This window comes from Zingiber officinale, chromosome 6A, assembly GCF_018446385.1.
Source record: "Zingiber officinale cultivar Zhangliang chromosome 6A, Zo_v1.1, whole genome shotgun sequence".
Classification (NCBI taxonomy): domain Eukaryota; kingdom Viridiplantae; phylum Streptophyta; class Magnoliopsida; order Zingiberales; family Zingiberaceae; genus Zingiber; species Zingiber officinale.
In genome coordinates, this window is record NC_055997.1 from 142,077,112 (window position 1) to 142,094,029 (window position 16,918).

The window sequence follows — 16,918 nt, forward strand, 5'->3', positions numbered from 1 at the left end:
ATTCACATTTTATTTACGTTATTGAAGATTCAGTTTCTATTTACGTTAATTTAAAATACTTTAAAGATAAATTTTCTTATGATCCTTCATTTATACCTTATATTTTCTCTAAAAAATCGTTCTTCAAATTGATCTTGTTTTTTCAATGAAATAACTTGCAAAGCCCAAATTTGGAACAAATTCATAAATGACAAAATTATCCATGATTCAATCTTTTTTAATATTATTTTATAAAACAAAAACAGAGGAATTCGACCAAAATGGATGTAAAAGGGTAAATTTTATTAGCATTTATTTCGACAATAGATACCATCCGCTGCCTTGTCCTCCCTCTCCTCCTCCTCGGCGTCGGCGGCGGTGGCGGCGGCGACAGAGGCGGCAGCGGCAACCTTTCCACTCTCCTCCACATCGGCATTAGCGTCGGCGCCCTCGCCAGGCGATAAGTACTCCCCGGCCTCGGGGCTCTCCATCTCCCGACTCGACGAGAAATACTCCTCCTCCGACGAGCCACTCGACGCCGGCTTCGCCTCCCCTGCGACGGCGGCCTCGCTTAGCCTCGACGCGTCGGGGTCAGCGCTCAAAGCGAAAGCTCTCCTCCCCCTGGCGACGGTGGATGCTCGGAGGAGCACGCGGCGGCCGGCGACCGCGTTCCCGGCGGCCACGTCCTGCTGGCCCTGCTGCTTCTGCTTGGAGCCGCCGCAACCCATTTCGCCGGAGGAGAAGAAGAAGAGGGAATTGGATCAATGCGCGTGGAACGGAGAAAAACGGGTGCAATTACACCACAATTAAATATTGAGAGCGACTATTAAATGAGCAAATTAATGCCATAGCTCCATGACCTGATGAACTCACCTTGTGCAGAAAGAAGGCGATCAGGCCGTCCATTGCACCGGAGTATGATCCTAGCCGTCAGATGTATTCGTTAACAAGGACAGACTTTTTCTGCAGAACGTCACGAAAAGAGAGATACAATAAGGAAACGAATTTACTTTGGAAGTTACTGAAACAAGGAGATGAGAAGTTAGGAATTTAATTAGTAATTTTTAAATTAGTTCGTTGTTTTTCTTTATAATTCAATATAAAAACAAATAGTATGCATCTCCTAGTTATTTAGGAACAATATTAGGATCTTTTTTAAAAGTATTACTCATTCATAGTTACTTCTAATCAATTCTATATTTCAAGAATCATATCCATTATTAGATTCTAGTTCAACTTATAATCTAAGAAGTTGATGACTTCTCATTACGTCTCTTACTAGGAAAAAAAAATTGATGGTGTCCTCCCTTAGGCTCGGCCCACTCCTCTCTCTTTTCTCATTGGAACCGCGACTGACTATATTCTTCAATTGGTCGGACTTCGGTAACCTATGAATCAAGAGCTTGTTAGCGGGGGCCGGTGTTGCCAATGTAGCTGCTCTGACAGTTGAGTCAGCTCTAGGTCAATAAAGATGAAGATCACGTGCACACAAGATATATAGAGCGCTTTGAGAGAGAAGAATAGTCTCATTTTGAGAGAAGAAAATCATACTTTCACTTACCGCTGTCGAGTCTTATATAGTCGACGAGAAAGAATGCCCACGTTGGTTGCCACATGAGCCCTAGGTGATAGCACGAGTAAAGTGTCACCCGCAGACAGGCCCGGCTCAAGGCATAGGCCATTAAGGCCTATGCCTAGGGCCCCAATTTTATTGGGGCCCGTTATTAATTAAAACATAGATTTATTATTTAATATTTACATTTAATAGTTACATTGTCTAGTTCCAAGATTGCATTATGCATGTATGCAGATTTTGCTCTAGATTGGGTTTGCTTTGAATTCTGTTATAGTGCTCTTTTGATTTTGCTAACTTCCAATACAATCAATTTTATTTTAGATTTTGTTGTTTCTATTTTTATAGTGAACTTCAATTAATTCCAATGATAACTATATTTAATTACATATTAATTATAATTATTATATTCGGATGCTACAATATAACTATTTAAGACCTTACATCTATTTTTTTTTCATCTTATTTTATAATTAGTTCATTATCTATTTATTATCTCATTAGTGTCCATGTATTTTTTCCTCTCTTATCATTAGTTCTCTAAGAAGACATTTTTTTCCTATCTCACTCGATAATATTTTTTTCGCTTTCTTTTCCTTGAAATGTTCTTTATTATTTTGCATAAATAAATTATGGAATGAATGAACTATGAACCCAAATCTAGATTATTAGTAATTGTATGAGAATTTTTTTATATATTTGTGTCAGTAATAGTCGAAGTTTGAAATATTATCAAATTAAAATTACATGATGTGAATTTTTAAATCTAATTATTTAAAAAATTTAAATATGTCGTTGTCGATCCCAAGTCTAAATAAAAAAAGAATAAAAAAATTATTTTTTGAAAAAAAAATATTATTGAAGGCTTTTTTTTTTCTTCGCCTAGGGCCCAACTTTAAGCCGGCCCTGCCCGCAGACTGACCTCATGCATGGATGATAGTCGTTAGGTCGTACCTCTAACATTCTAAACCTGTTAGTCAGATGTGACCTTCAACATAGGCTGCCTTGCTAGGGGAAGCCGAACGAGTCGGGAAGGTTGGAGCTTGCTATGACCCCTAGGGGGCATTTGACTGAACAGGGTGGCTAAGAAGGGACGGCCAACTGGGTTACCCGGGCCGCATGACTAATAAAAGGTAAGATACAAACAATTCTCCGGTGGCACAATCAATTTCACATAAAGAGATCTTATCATTCTATGAGTCCAAGTCTATATAGTTTAACGCATCCTTTGAGTCTTGTCTTTACAAAATAAAAAGTTGACTACAATGTCATTTTAAGTGTATAAGTCATATACATGGTCATAGCCTGAAGAGGTGCAATGGGGATATACTGGTGATTGTAGAACTACAAAATATCAGTTCCAGCAATGTGCTCAAAGTTCCGGATGATCTTCACAGGTGCAACAAATGTCCAAGTGCCAAACCAGCGAGTGTCATGTAAACCACAAAGAGAAAAGGGAAGCCAACCCGCACTCTAGCTGAACAATTGGTCCTCAGCAAAGCCTACAAGAAGAGCAAAAAACCAACCGATGATATTATTAGACGACGAGAGATTGGTAATAATGGCCCATATTACCATAAAAAAGAGTAGAGATTCAAAATAACTAGTTTCTGTTCATGCAGCTTTTATAAAAGGTTGTCAGATCAGAATCTTTGTCGTTCAGCAAGGTTGCTCTAGCAGAATATTTTTATTTTAGTAAGATCTGCTAGTGCGAAGTAACTTGATCATGCGATAATTGTTCATCAAATGAACATTCATAAGAAATCTTTATAGCTCTTAGTAAGCATAACCGAGGTAAGATCACCAATGTATATATAGAGATTTACAAGAGTTCTTCTTGGATGAGACTTGGCTCACTGCATATAACTAAACAGATTTATCTTCGGATCCTCCCCTCCAAATTTCCTGAACTTAAGCAGATTAATGGCTAGGAATTTCACACCATCTATTGGATCATACACATGTTGGTCTTAGCCCACACGGGTTGACGCAATTGGTACTTGCATAGGTGGTTACTCCAATATATAGGTCTTGAGGTCAAATCCCAACGGGTGCAAAATGTCTCGCTAGGTGTCTGACCTTCTCCATGTAAAAGACCGTTGTGTTAGGGTAAATGCCCCCTGTGATTTATTCCCTTCTAAAGAGTGTGGGGCCAATATGCAGGGACTGCTAAGGTGATGGCTTCACCTTTGCTCCAAAACACATGTTGGTCTTCAGCCCCGGCCCAGAGGCCGGGCGGTCCTAGGCGATTGCCCAGGGCCCCAAGTTTGGATGGGGCCCACACTGTTAAATATTTATATAATATATATATATATATATATTAATTATTTTAAGAATTAAGTTTTATAAATCTTCATTTGCACCTGCTCTTCCGTCCCCGCACAAGCTCAAGGCTCAAGTTCTTGGAGGGGGCCACAACTTTTAAATTTTAAATGATTTTATATATATATATATATATATATATATATATTAATTGTTTTAAGAATTAGGTTTTGTAAACCTTGCACTGTTGTCTGTTCTTTGTTGCACCTGTTCTTCCGCCGCTACACAAAGTTCAAGCTCTTTGAATTTCTGCCGACGATCTCCTCTTTCGTATTCTCTTTACTTCTCAGTTTTTTGTTTGCTCTCCTTTCTACCCGCGACTCTGCGAGACCGCGACGGCGTCATAGTGAGGCTGCGCCTTTGCCACTTTTCTACACGGCTGCACTAGCACCTCCGGCACGCTGCACCTAAAGGTTTTGAGCTTACGGTGCGGAGGTTTGCGAGCTGTGGCGGTTGCGGATTGTCATCTACTCATCTTTTTCATCTAGGTGTAATTATTCTAATTGATTTAAATTATAGTTTTATTCCGTTTATTTAAATTATAGTATTGAAAAAGAGAAAATCTTGAAATTAATAATATTATAGATGATTTTACATCTAGAAAAGCTAGATGATTGTTAGGACCGGGGCTGTTGGTCTTAATAGCACGAAACTTGGTTTTGTTAAAGATTAACTCACAATTTCTTGTTGCAATTTCTTTCCGTCCTGCAAGACAGCATCACTCTCTTGTGTCAAATTCATTATCATCTTCTCAGCCTGCAAAATTTTCCATCCAGACTACAATCATTATTTTCAAAACACTCAGGCTGAAGGAATCAGAATTTATCATCAGGTCAAATGGCTACATATAGACGACAGTAAGACTAAAATCTTTTGGTCCCTAGTATCATTGGCTGTTGAAAATTGCATGCACAATTTGACATTTTCTAGTTCATTAATAAGCATACTGTATAAGCAATAGTCCAGCGGGTCACATTTTTCTTGAGCTGACTTTAGCACTTATTCGAAGGAGAAAACACAATCTGTTATTATTCATCAAACAATATTGCTTTTACTGTTTTAACACTTTTGACTCTCAATAATTGCTTGCATTTCAAACATAAGAAAATGAACCTATGGAGAACCCACTATAAGAGGCACAGACCTCTTTGATGTCATCAAATCATGTAGGAAAAACTACACTGTCATCAATTGCATGAAAGAGATAAATGGAGATTAACTAACCTCATTTAGTTTCAATTCAAGATTGGCAAGCTTCAACTTTAGTTCCTCAATATCTTTGGCAACCTAAAGAAACATTAGCCACAGTTGTTTTGTTACAAAAGGATGAAAAGAAAGATAATTTGAAATAAAAAATGAAACTAACATGGACATCAAAGACAAAGTCAATTATGTTATCTGTAAACATGTACACGAGGGGCATTCAACCATTTGCAAATTCATACTATCTATTGTTCTTCATTTTTGTAATCAAGTATATACCAATTATGAAAATAGTGTTATCAGGCGAATTTATCTATGTAATAAAGATCATTAGCAAAAATATGGACAACAAATAGTGTGAATGTGGATTTCTTGGAAAAAATCATATTACAAGAGGAGGCGTGTTGTCCGCTTCAGTGAATGCTTGATCACTTGAAATATGTGTCGCGTTTGACTTATGATTTTGATGAAGGGGCTCATGCTTCACATTATCATTGATTGAGTCAGAAGACTTTTTCAAATCAGAAACTTTATTTGAGTTAGAAGGATTTTTCGAATCAGAAACTTCATTAGCTGGTGGATGTTGAGAAACGCCTTTGCTAGCAATACAGGTCTCAGCAGACTGACTGAATGCTTTTAAAACTGGCTTTTGTATGGAAGTTCCATTAAATGGTTCTGGTAATGGAAGAGTAGGAGGGCTGACAAGAACAACTCTTAATTTGTTCTCTTGAATGTATCTACCATTTTCTTTAGAGAACTGCAGAACCAAAAAAAGTTGGAGATCAAGACATATTAATCAATCATTGCAGATACAAAGATAAGATTGCATGTTTTTCTTACAAAACTCGGCACAATGTCCTCATCCGTTGTGCCATAGGGAACAACTGTGCTCTGGACAAGAAACTTATCTTTAAGTTGAAAATCAGATGGAGCTTCCTTCAGTGTTTGCATGGTAACTAAAATCACATAATCACATTATTATAAACAAGAAAATAATAGGCATTCGTCGATAAATAATGAGTATAGTTTGAAATATTGAGATTAATTGAAGAAAACAATCACTTCATTGCTAACTAACGAACAGAAAAACCATTCTCCAGTAGCATATGTCCAATGATGGTGACATTAAAAGATACAAATAAAATAAAATATTTATGGATACAGAAAAGCACACTCTTGTTTAAGAATGTGCTTCTCTTTATCACTTGATTTGAGAAGTTAAAGAAGAGAGAAATATGACAAGGGTAATAAAATCCATCTAATGAAATGCCTTTACAAAGTATGCCATATCGTGAGACAAGCAATTATTCACAACCAGATAGACCATCTCATGGTATGTAATACAATATCGATTAACAAATACACAATGATTATAGAAGAATTCTCCAAATAGCGAACTACTTAAGTCCCTTTATATAATAGTTTTTTTTAAAAAAAATATCGTCTCAACGTTTCGTCCATTAGGTGAGTAAATTAGTCATAATCTTTATATCCAGTTCATATGAACTTTTTCTAATAAGATAGGAAGGTAATAAAAAAAAAAAAAAGGGCAGCCCGGTGCACGAAGCTCCCGCCATGCGGGGTCCCGGGGAAGGATCCATTATACGCAGCCTTACCCTGCTTTTTGCAAGAGGCTATTTCCAGGATTCAAACCTGTGACCTTTTGGTCACATGGCAACAACATTACCGTTGCACCAAGGCTCCCCTTCACAAAGATAGGAAGGTAATGCAGTAACTAATTTAAGGTTCTAAATTACTTATAGTTTTAAGTTTCAGAAGTTTTCAAAGTCATCAGTGTCTACAAAGTATTATTATCCAAATGAAATTTAACCCCTTTTTTTTGGGAGAATCAGCCTTTATTTCATTTTATAAAAGAGGTTTGGATCCCTCAATGCAATTCTATTCTACATTTTATTATTTTTATTATTATTATTATTATTATTATTATTATTATTATTATTATTATTATTATTATTATTATTTCTTGCTGTGACATTTCTCTTCTCTGAATGAGAATGGCTCATAGTGTCACATCATAAGGTCTCTATTTTGTAGGATTTTAAGCATGAAATTTCTCCACAAAGTGCGCCTAAGACAATACTAATAAAAACTTCCATAGAAATAGAGCACACAAAAGCTACATATTTTTAACCTAATAAAGTCATAAAACAAACCTGTAAAGTCACATGCTGATCTGGGTAGAATGATGCCTGTATTGGGTCGCACACAGTATCGCTTAGGAGATGTTGTTTTAACCTAATAATATATGATTGAGTCAGCTATGTCATATCTGATGACAAAAAAAAGTGACAAACTGCAAGCCCACATCATCTGGGAACCACTATACAGATCTTGCCACATAGCAAATACAGTTAGGGGGTGGAATGAAATAGTAATCAGGGGAATCAGAGATGCAAAGAGAAAGGCTAATGAGCTAGACAAACCATGGAGGATTAAGCACTCATTTGATTTTACAGAAAGCAGAATGTACTCTAAAATAAATAAATGTTAAATTCTACAAGCGATAATAAATAATATATGTATTAACATTGTTCTAACAGAAATTTTACAAGAATACAGAACATGAAATTCATCCTTATTTTATTCTGTGCATGTACTTTAAACTAGAGCCATACATATAGCAACAACAACTAACCTTGAAAGCGATGCATTCTCCTGAATTGTTGATAAGTTGGACAGAACATGAACTTTGTTTCTTCCGCTCAACTTGAATCAACAAAAAGAAATGCATTATGTGAGCATCAGTTTAAATTTAGTTAAAGATAGCTTCAGTTATGCAATTAGAAAGAAGAGGCAGCAGATCACGGAAAAAAAATATATTGCATTCCAATTCTTATGTTGTTACAAATAGAAAAGGTGAATCACCTTCCTCTTAAGGAAATCAAATCATAGACAACATAAGGAATAGGATACAAACAGGTTAGGCATGCAGCAAGATAGACTAAAAATTTATGTAAGATACAGAAGAGAATCTTGGAGGTGCATATCACTAGTTTATAACAACAGAATAATGTGTTTCTCACTATCCTGTGTACACAAGCACCTATCTCAATGTTACATAGAAAATGGCAAAGCTAAGATAGGCATACACGAAGGAGATCTTTTAGAGTTTTTCATTGCCCTTAGATTAACAGCCACCTAGGTTGTAACCAAGTAAATAGTGTATCTCGTCCTTTTAATTGTTAATTTGAGTTATTATTATTGTTGCTTTTAATTTGAGTTGAAAGAACGGGAAAGGTGTTATTTTTCTTTTTCAGGCAATTCACTTCCTCAAGTCGGCCGCCAAGGGTCCTAACAAGTATGATGAGAGAGAACAAGGAGAGAGAAAGTGAAAATAAAGAAAAATTAAACAAATATATTAAGGGTATTTTTATCCAAAACTTAATTTTCATTCTCATTTCTATCAAAACCCAAGGGAAGAGGAGGGTTTTATCAATATCCAAGTTTTTGGGTTTCATTCCAAAATCTTGATTCCATTCCCATCAACCAAACATAAGGTTTAGGAATGAATCCATTTCCTTATTCCCAAACCCCTAAACCAAACGCCACCTTAGTAATCTTTGCCTGTGCTTATGGTTTCATGTATGTTTTCCTAACACCCTAACAATAGCTTGAGTTCTCTATATGAATTGAAAACCCATAGTCAAGATGTTGAGCTCTCGCCCTGTTCAAGGTGCTTTATCTATTTGCCACTGTTTGATAGAACATATCATTACATTTATATTTGTCACTCCTAAATCGGGAGAAAGTTTGCCTTTAATTGTCCTGCTTATCAATCAACCTTTCATGTTTAAATTAAGTAGTTCAGTGCATGAAGTTCGGTAAAAGATTGGAACCATAGTGCATAATCTTAAGCTGTAAAATTATAGTGCTCTGGATTCTGAACAAAAAAAACATGTAACAAATAAGTCCCCTTCTTTTTATCAAGGAATGGTGCCATCTCGGGAAAAGCATTTTTGATAAGCATAACTATGACGCTATATTACTTGTGTCATGAAGTTCAATGAATAGCTAAGATTCATATAGCTGGGACAAATCTAGTTCCATGACTATTATGATTGGTACGACCACAACTCAGACCAGGTTTCCAGGATTAGATTGGTGATCAAATTTTTACCAAATCAAGCCCGTTTTGTTGGTTTTACTTCTGACTGTGGCGTGATTTGGTAAGAAACCAATAGTGTAGCGTACTCAAAAACAGATACCAATAGTGTAGCGTAAAATGCCCAATTGACGATCCATCCAATTCAATTATATACTGCTCGACCACACGGCAAGGCAATGAATCTTCAATGCCTAGCCGAAGGAACAAAGAAAAAACTTAGAAGCTTGAAGAGCGACTAAATGAACCAGTTTTCGACTTACATGTAAATTTAAGTTCTTGAGGTTGAATCCCCACGAGCACTTGATCCACTCCCATCGGCGTCGTCTAAACCAGAAAACAGACTAAGCAAATGAATCTAAAATCGAAACAGCAACAACAATAACTACCTGTGATCGCAGAGTGGACTCCTCCACGGTCAGCCGCTTCGGGAGAACAGCATCTACGATCAAAAATGGTACATAGAATACAACGCAGGAGAGAAATCGATGGCGTAGAACCCTAGAAACTCTCAAACGTAAGCAAACGGTCGCCGGGCACTATTGAGTAAGCAGGGCAGGGAACGCGATGAGTTGTCAATAAGATGAGGAATCGCCCAAAGAGAAGGTTGCTGATTCGCGTCTCTCTCAGTTGATTGGCTCACGCGTGAAAGCGTTCGAGACCACTTCTGGCACGTTCCTTTCTAGTTCTCCGGGCGACAGAAATGCGGTTTGACTAACGTGTACACATAGTTTTTACCCGCACCGTAGCTGGCCGCGTCGGATGGGTAACGGTACGCGATGGGCGAGGGCTGTCCAGGGCAGATGCGACTTGGGGCAGGAGTGGACTGACCTTCTTGATCGAAGACGAAAGCAAACACTGGCGATTGGTTTCACGTCGCCATCGGTTGGGACCCGCAGAGATCTCCCGGCTACCTACCGGTGGGCAAGGAACTGGGGCCCGCTGCCGATGGGAACAACTGGTGAGCTGCGGAGAAATCAGGATGTACGGGTACGCGGTGGGTGGATTTGGGTGGTTGGGGAAGGCGGGAATTCAACGTATGAAGATCAATTGACTTCGTCAAACCAAATGACCAATCGCTCATCGTGGCAAATAAGTTGGAGAAGATGAGCCAAGTGTGAAGATTACCCACTTATGTGGCAAAACAAAATAAAAAAAAAAGGCACGGAGAAAGGTGGAGAATTTTGATCTCAAAATTTTATGTAGCAATATTTTATATTTTAAAAAAATCGCATTATCCAAGAGGGCTGAAAATTATCTACTTAGATCAATCCACTTGATGATAGTAAATGAGCAAATCAAACTTTTTTTTAAATCTAAATATCTCGTTCATCCAATTAATTTTAAAAATGATTAGTTCAATCTTATAAAAAAATTTTTATTGATCAAAATAAATTTGAAAAAACAAATAACTCCGGACAAACTACTCAACAGTATAAAATTTTCAAATTTCCTATATGTAATATGTTGTGGATGAGATTAAATCTTCATTGCCTAGAGAGTATATCCTACCTCTTATTTTACCATCGCATCATAATCCCAGAGCAAGGGTGTTGTTGTCAATAGATCTGGGATTGATATCTGACGAAGTGCGGAATGCCCTGTTGTTTGCTACTATTATTATTGGGCTAAGTTTCTCGTAATTTATCTCTCTTTCAAATAGTAGGGATCATTATGGAGGGATCGTCGAGATGACGATTTCACCTTTTTATTATCAATAGTCCCGGAACAAATCAAATTTAATTGGTTAATCAAGTTGAATGGGTGGATCAGGGACAGATAAGCCATCTAGATGGAGCAAACCAATTAGATTGAATCAGTTGAGATAGGAATTAGATTAGAACATCAATGATTCAAGCAAATTAATAGATCACAAGCACAATAAAAAGTTAAATAGACTGTTCGAACTAGGCATACTAAACAAATAGACAAGTCAGTTGTGAGTTTAAATTAGTCATAAAGCTAAATTAGTTGAACAATTTATTTTTTATAAAATTTTTTTATCATCATGCTTTTGTCAATTACTTGTAATATATCCACGAATAAAGCATCTATTTTATTTGCTAAACTAAACAAAAAAGTATTATACGGTAATTACCCTAAAAAATCCCCAATATTGATTATTGTCATACACACATACTTTTTCAAAAATATCTTTAATCCCTTAAAAATATTAAAATATATAAAAAAATATTATGCATCCCCTAGATATTTAGGACCAATAACATATTTTAGCTCTAAATTTAATTTGGACCAAAATTTAATTAAGTGCTTAAAATGTTATTTAAGACCCCTACATTTTTTTCTTTCAATTTTGATAAAAAAATCATAAGATATAATTATCAATTCTTATGATCTTTTTAACAGAATTACTCTTTTACGGGCAATTCAATTTTCTAAGAATAGTTACTTCTGATCAATTATATATTTCATGAATCACATCAATTATTGGACTCTAGTTCCACGGTAATCTAAGAAGTTGATGCATTCTCATTTAGGATATATTTTTTATATACAGTTTTATCCTACTTTTCTTTTGCAAAGGATATTTCTAGGATTCGAATTCATGACTTTTTGATCACATAACAATAATTTTATCGTTGCGCCAAGGCTCCCATTCACAACTTAACTAGGAAAAGAAATTAAAAAAATAAGATAATAAAAAAAAAATTCTCCGGTGGCACAAACAATTTCACAACTTAACTAGTAGATGACTACTAGGAGGATTATTGCAGTAACACAAAACAAAGAAGACAGAGAAATTAATGGAGACGAAAGTGGAAAGCAAGTCAAAGGCTTCACGATACCAGGATGATCTTCTAGATAGCATCATTATCTAGATATGCTACCATTTCACAATGATTAAATAAAGGTGTATGCATAACCCATCAATACATACAATGATACAAAGTGATAACAAACCCGTTAATATAGTTACCTAATCAAGGAGTTATCCCAAACTAAATCAGTATGCAATCAATTGTTAACAATGAAAACAATAAATGAGATAGGTATCTATTTGTTATCTATTATTTAATATCAAATTATACTTGAAACGATATAACTCAATATATATCATGGCACCAATACAATGTCAAATTAAGTACAATTCCTATAGGTAAATTAGCTCGATGAAACATTCTGTTGATTTAGCTTAGCAAACTTAATTCCATAAGTACAGAGGTAAAATCCAAGTCTATATAGTCCTTACAAAGCTACAACTGTAGTTTGGTTCTTTGATTTCCCATGAAACAGCTTTCCAGAGAGCATACCCTTGGTCAGTTTCTTAAGCTCAAAGAAGCCACCCTTTCTCTCCTCCTGGTGATCCTTGATGCATTTCCTCAAAGTAACATTCTCCTCCTTCAGGATATCCATAGATAAAGCAAGCTGTCTGATGACCTCCCTTTTCTCTTCATTTTTCCCGGCTATTTCAACCTTTAGTTTAGCATTCTCCTCTTTAAGTCTTTCCAGTTCTTGTTTCAGTTTCACCGAATAGCCATTGCTCTCTTCATCTGGCATCACTCTTAACTTTGTCTCTGCCACAATTTCTTCTTCAGGATCATCAATTTCTGAGTCTTCTGAATCAAAGGAATCTGATAAAGATTTGGTTAACTCGTCTGTTTCACTGCTGCTCATACTCTGTGACAAGCTTCGGTTGAAGTAGGATGGAACAACTGATATTGAACGGCGTACTCCAGATCCGGACTTCAGTTGATCATATTGCTCAGCCAATGAGCGATGAGTTCGGTAGAAATCTTCGATCATGTTCACGAGCTGAGGCCTCTTCTTATAGTACATCTCGGCACGCTTAGCAAATGAGTCAGCATCTTCCTCTACAAGGTTCAGCATCTGCCTGGTTTTCTCTTCCAATTCTGCTTAAGAAAGAAGCATACTGAACACCTGAACCTTACTAAATTTTAATGAGAACTTTGCATAACCAAGCGTTAGAACACATTTCTTTTTTATCCTTCTATAGTCTTAATTTCATAAGCAGCACTTCTTTTTTCATTATTTAGTCTGAACTTTGAAACTAACTGTTCCAGCAATAAACCCTTTACAAAATTGTACAGAACACAGTATTAAGTAACAAAAGTAAGTTGCCAAGACCATGGACAGTCAACTTCCAACAACTGACGCGATATTTGTAAATCTCATGATATCAAGCATTTAAGCTACACCAAAAATTATAAACAATATGAAAAAGGAAATAAATTTGTTTATATTACATACAAATCTTTATACCATTGGAAAATGATGCCTCCGCTTTCAAATCATTTGAATACATGGAACAAAATATAACTGCATACATTGAGTAAATTGACGCATAGCTTGTCCACAGATTATCAAAACGAAGACTTTGAAATTCGCAACCCTTTGTTAGGTCAAATATTTGATCTACAGGTAAGACTTGGACAAAGTAAATGTTCATACATCAAGCAGTCTGCGAAGTTTGTGGAAATTTATTTTTGTAACCAATTAAAATTATTGTCATTGGAGTGGAGTATCTTCACTTGGATTTGCATGTTAGACCCACTTTGTGGGTTGATAATTACTTCTACAGTGCCTATGCAAAGGTCAGGACTCAAGCCAATGATAAAATATGACTTGAGAGATCATCTTACTATAGAAGGCTTCACAACTATAAGCTCTAAGTAGCTCACACACAATAGACAATCACATTACAAGATGTTACATGCCCAAAGATAAAACTAAAACATTATATTTACCCCGTAATCCCTCATAGATCTCATACCTTTAGATCTTCAACTCCTTGAATCCATTGAACTCCTCACTGAGTTGGTGTGGCAACCCAACCCAAAGCAACACTTCAATCTGAGTCTCAACTTTCAAGTTCACTAAGCTCTAGTACACCAACTCAATCCAAGCCAACTCCGTGGCTACAAGCTCCATGAGGTTCAACACCAATGCCTGACCCAAGCCTCCAATTATGAGTCCTCTAAGCTCCCACCCGAGCTCTTGTGCACCAACTCAATTCAAGACTAGCTCTCAAGCAATAAACTCCTTGCCAAGCTCCACAATCTCTATGATTGCCACATCAATAACTCAATCTCATTGAATCTATTGAGCTCCATGTTGCACTCAATCTAGGCCTCCAACCCTCACAATCTCAATGATCAACCATGTGCACTATCCAAGTACTTACACATTTGAAGCACATATAAAAACCACAAGAAAAATCTACTTAAACTAGATTGACAACATATCAAAACAGTGTGGTTAAGGCTAACCACAAGGTAGGAATCATTTTCCTAACAAATCTTGAAGTATAAGAGAGGAATTCATTGGGTCAAGGTGCGAGTTAGACTCTCTTTAAGACAGATTTACTTAGTAGTCCTCAATGGAATGACAATCGTATCTTAAGATGCATCGACCTCCATTATGGAATAGTAGTACTTTGGACCTTAGATGCTTGGGATTTGCTTGGAACAAAAAGATAAGAAGACAGTTAGAACTAAATAGATGAGGAATGCTTGAGTTTCTTGGATTATTTAAATACAATCTGAAGGTTTCCTTTTATAGGGATGCCTTAACAAATTCATCACTAATCCTTTAATGTCACTCTTGTCATAAAGATGAGACTTGATACTTTGTCGATCATGATGCCTGAGCGATTATCCTTAGTCTTCATTATGGATAATATCACTGAGATCATAATAATGGGAAATCTTATATATGAGATATCTCTCATCTTAGACAAGCTCCTCTAAATCCTTTGGGATTAACCTTCCATCCTAGAAGTGTAACTCTCAGTCACAAATTTTAGAGTCAAGAAGTAGACATCCACTTGTGAAACAAATCTAAGATAAAAATCCAAGTGAAAACTCTCTGGCACCGACAAACTTATTAGTTATGACAATCGTTGGCATGTTGATGTGTGTGGTTTAATGCGATAAACCACTGAATTTGGGTAGTGCATTAAAATATATAGATTAAACATTGTTGCATATTCTTCACTATAATCATCTAAGTATCCACTAAAAACTATAACTATGTAGCAAATAATGATTTGTACAACCTACAGCACAAGTAGTCATACTCATACAAGCATACAAATTTAATATAAAGAAAACAAAATATTCAATGCATCAACATCTAACCCAATACTATAACAACATGGAAATAGCAGCATATAACCAACCGGAAAGCGTCATCGACAGCCATGAAGATTGTGCTGAATTTTGGCGCCTGTCTTGGCTAGCAAACCACCATGAGTACGATTGGCCCGTTTGCACCGTCATATTAACCTACTTACCTACATCAAACATAATAACAATAAAAAAATTCGAAAGTGAGCGATTTTACAAATAACACGCCCATAAACCCTACTCGAACTCTTCATTTACTTTGTTGATCTTGGCGTATAAGCCAAAACCTAACATGATCAAGATGATACCGAGTCCACAATTGCTCAAAAAACAACTTTTAACAAGAAGGAACAAAAGAAGGGGGGAAGGGAAAACGACTCGAAGCACGAAGAACAGGTGGGTAAATTGGAGGAAAGGAGAGAGGTAACTGGAGATGGAGCTTAGCATGCATCAGTCTGTATGAGAAACTTCAAATAAAGCAAAACTCTGTAAGTCTCTCTCCTTACATTACTCCTAACTTCCCCTGTTCAATCCATTCTTCCACAAGATGAATCAGGGATCGATCGAAAGCGAGAAAGGAGGCAAAATGGGAAATGCAATAGAAACAGGAGAAGAGGGAAGAGCGGACCTTGGAGCCTCTCTTCTTCTTCGTCTGCCCTGGCCTGGAGACAACGGCGCTTTCCTCGCCGTAGTTTAAATCGAGGCGCTCCTCCCAAGATCTTTTTTTTGTCGCTGTTCGAACATGTCATTTCTTATTCGAGTTTTTGAATTTTGCCGTTTGTTTATGTTTGACATATTTCGGTTTGGAACTTAAGCTAAAGAGAAATACCACTGACTATGAAGAATTTTACACTTGATGCCACTCTGGGCTAATACCATACAGCCTTACATGTTGCTCGAATTTAGGCTCATCCTAATTTCACGATAATTTTTTTTATGGTCCAGAATATGAAGAAATAATCATTTATTGACGATAAAATAGATAATATTTATGATTTTAGTGATAAGTTTTCTTTCGAGATTCATTAAATTTATAATAGTTTTTGAGGAAGAAAAGGGTAGAGAGAGTAATAATATACAACTTGAAGGGTAATTGTCCGGTCTAGCTTATACTCAAAAACAGCCCAGCCGAGAAACTGTGAATTGCCGGTTCGCGAGGGCCCAAGTGCATCGATTCGCTACCGCCTGATTTTCGTCCTTTGTGAACCTTGCAACGGCTAGTTCTTGAGGTAAAGGCGAAGTGTCCTGTCGTGCAACCACAGGACGAGCGATTCTATCCATTTATTTCAGGATGAATATGAAAAAATAAATCATGAATGACTATTATTCTTTAGAATAGAAACTAACATATAAAAAAAATATTTATCTCGATTTTATCAAAATTTGAATCTCAGATTTCATGATGACAACATCTTATGTGTTAATCACTAGATCATCTCGAAAAGACTGTAACAATTAATTCTTGTCCAACTTTTGTATCGTACCTAACTGCCAAATAAGAATTTAATTGACGGTCTGTCAAAATGGGCGGGATGGTCAGTGAGCCGGCTCAGCCCAGCATGACTTGGATCGTAACTGGCTCAGTGTAGAGAAAATTATTTTTTTAGTCTT

The 16,918-nt window shown here is 36.5% G+C and overlaps 2 protein-coding genes across 6 annotated transcripts; both read right to left on the reverse strand.

Moving 5' to 3' along the window:
* Positions 1 to 2,720: 2,720 nt before the first annotated feature.
* Positions 2,721 to 9,893, reverse strand: LOC121998406 (vesicle-associated protein 1-3-like). 4 transcript variants are annotated; one of them, XM_042553334.1, is made up of 9 exons: positions 9,590 to 9,892; positions 9,464 to 9,527; positions 7,734 to 7,804; positions 7,252 to 7,333; positions 5,918 to 6,033; positions 5,466 to 5,834; positions 5,099 to 5,161; positions 4,553 to 4,630; positions 2,721 to 3,054 (listed from the first exon to the last, which is right to left on the reverse strand). In XM_042553334.1, the coding sequence occupies exons 2-9, from the start codon at positions 9,516 to 9,518 to the stop codon at positions 2,944 to 2,946; spliced, it is 945 nt and encodes a 314-aa protein (XP_042409268.1). In that variant the 5' UTR covers positions 9,519 to 9,527; positions 9,590 to 9,892; the 3' UTR covers positions 2,721 to 2,943. The 4 variants fall into 4 exon arrangements, with proteins under 4 accessions (XP_042409268.1, XP_042409269.1, XP_042409270.1 ...); XM_042553335.1 differs by having other exon boundaries at positions 5,469 to 5,834; positions 9,590 to 9,890; XM_042553336.1 differs by lacking the exon at positions 4,553 to 4,630 and having other exon boundaries at positions 9,590 to 9,893.
* A 2,354-nt stretch (positions 9,894 to 12,247) lies between these two features.
* On the reverse strand, positions 12,248 to 16,065 carry LOC121998408 (protein NETWORKED 3C-like). Of its 2 annotated transcripts, none has more exons than XM_042553338.1 (3): positions 15,936 to 16,065; positions 15,361 to 15,474; positions 12,248 to 13,072 (listed from the first exon to the last, which is right to left on the reverse strand). In XM_042553338.1, exons 2-3 carry the CDS (start codon positions 15,458 to 15,460, stop codon positions 12,408 to 12,410), a joined length of 765 nt encoding a protein of 254 aa, XP_042409272.1. In that variant the 5' UTR covers positions 15,461 to 15,474; positions 15,936 to 16,065; the 3' UTR covers positions 12,248 to 12,407. The 2 variants fall into 2 exon arrangements, with proteins under 2 accessions (XP_042409272.1, XP_042409273.1); XM_042553339.1 differs by having other exon boundaries at positions 15,814 to 15,950.
* Positions 16,066 to 16,918: the final 853 nt, after the last annotated feature.

What these genes read in the sequence shown, in the direction of transcription:
- LOC121998406 (XM_042553334.1), bottom strand. Translation starts at nt 9,518, where the DNA reads ATGGGAGTGGATCAAGTGCTCGTGGGGATTCAACCTCAAGAACTTAAA. An exon ending in ATCAGCATGTGACTTTACAG is followed by an intron (nt 6,034 to 7,251) that starts GTTTGTTTTATG and finishes ATGTGATTTTAG; the next exon opens with TTACCATGCAAACACTGAAG. An exon ending in AGGACATTGTGCCGAGTTTT is followed by an intron (nt 5,835 to 5,917) that starts GTAAGAAAAACA and finishes TTGGTTCTGCAG; the next exon opens with TTCTCTAAAGAAAATGGTAG.
- LOC121998408 (XM_042553338.1), bottom strand. Translation starts at nt 15,460, where the DNA reads ATGACGGTGCAAACGGGCCAATCGTACTCATGGTGGTTTGCTAGCCAA. An exon ending in GCTGTCGATGACGCTTTCCG is followed by an intron (nt 13,073 to 15,360) that starts GTTGGTTATATG and finishes TTTCTTAAGCAG; the next exon opens with AATTGGAAGAGAAAACCAGG.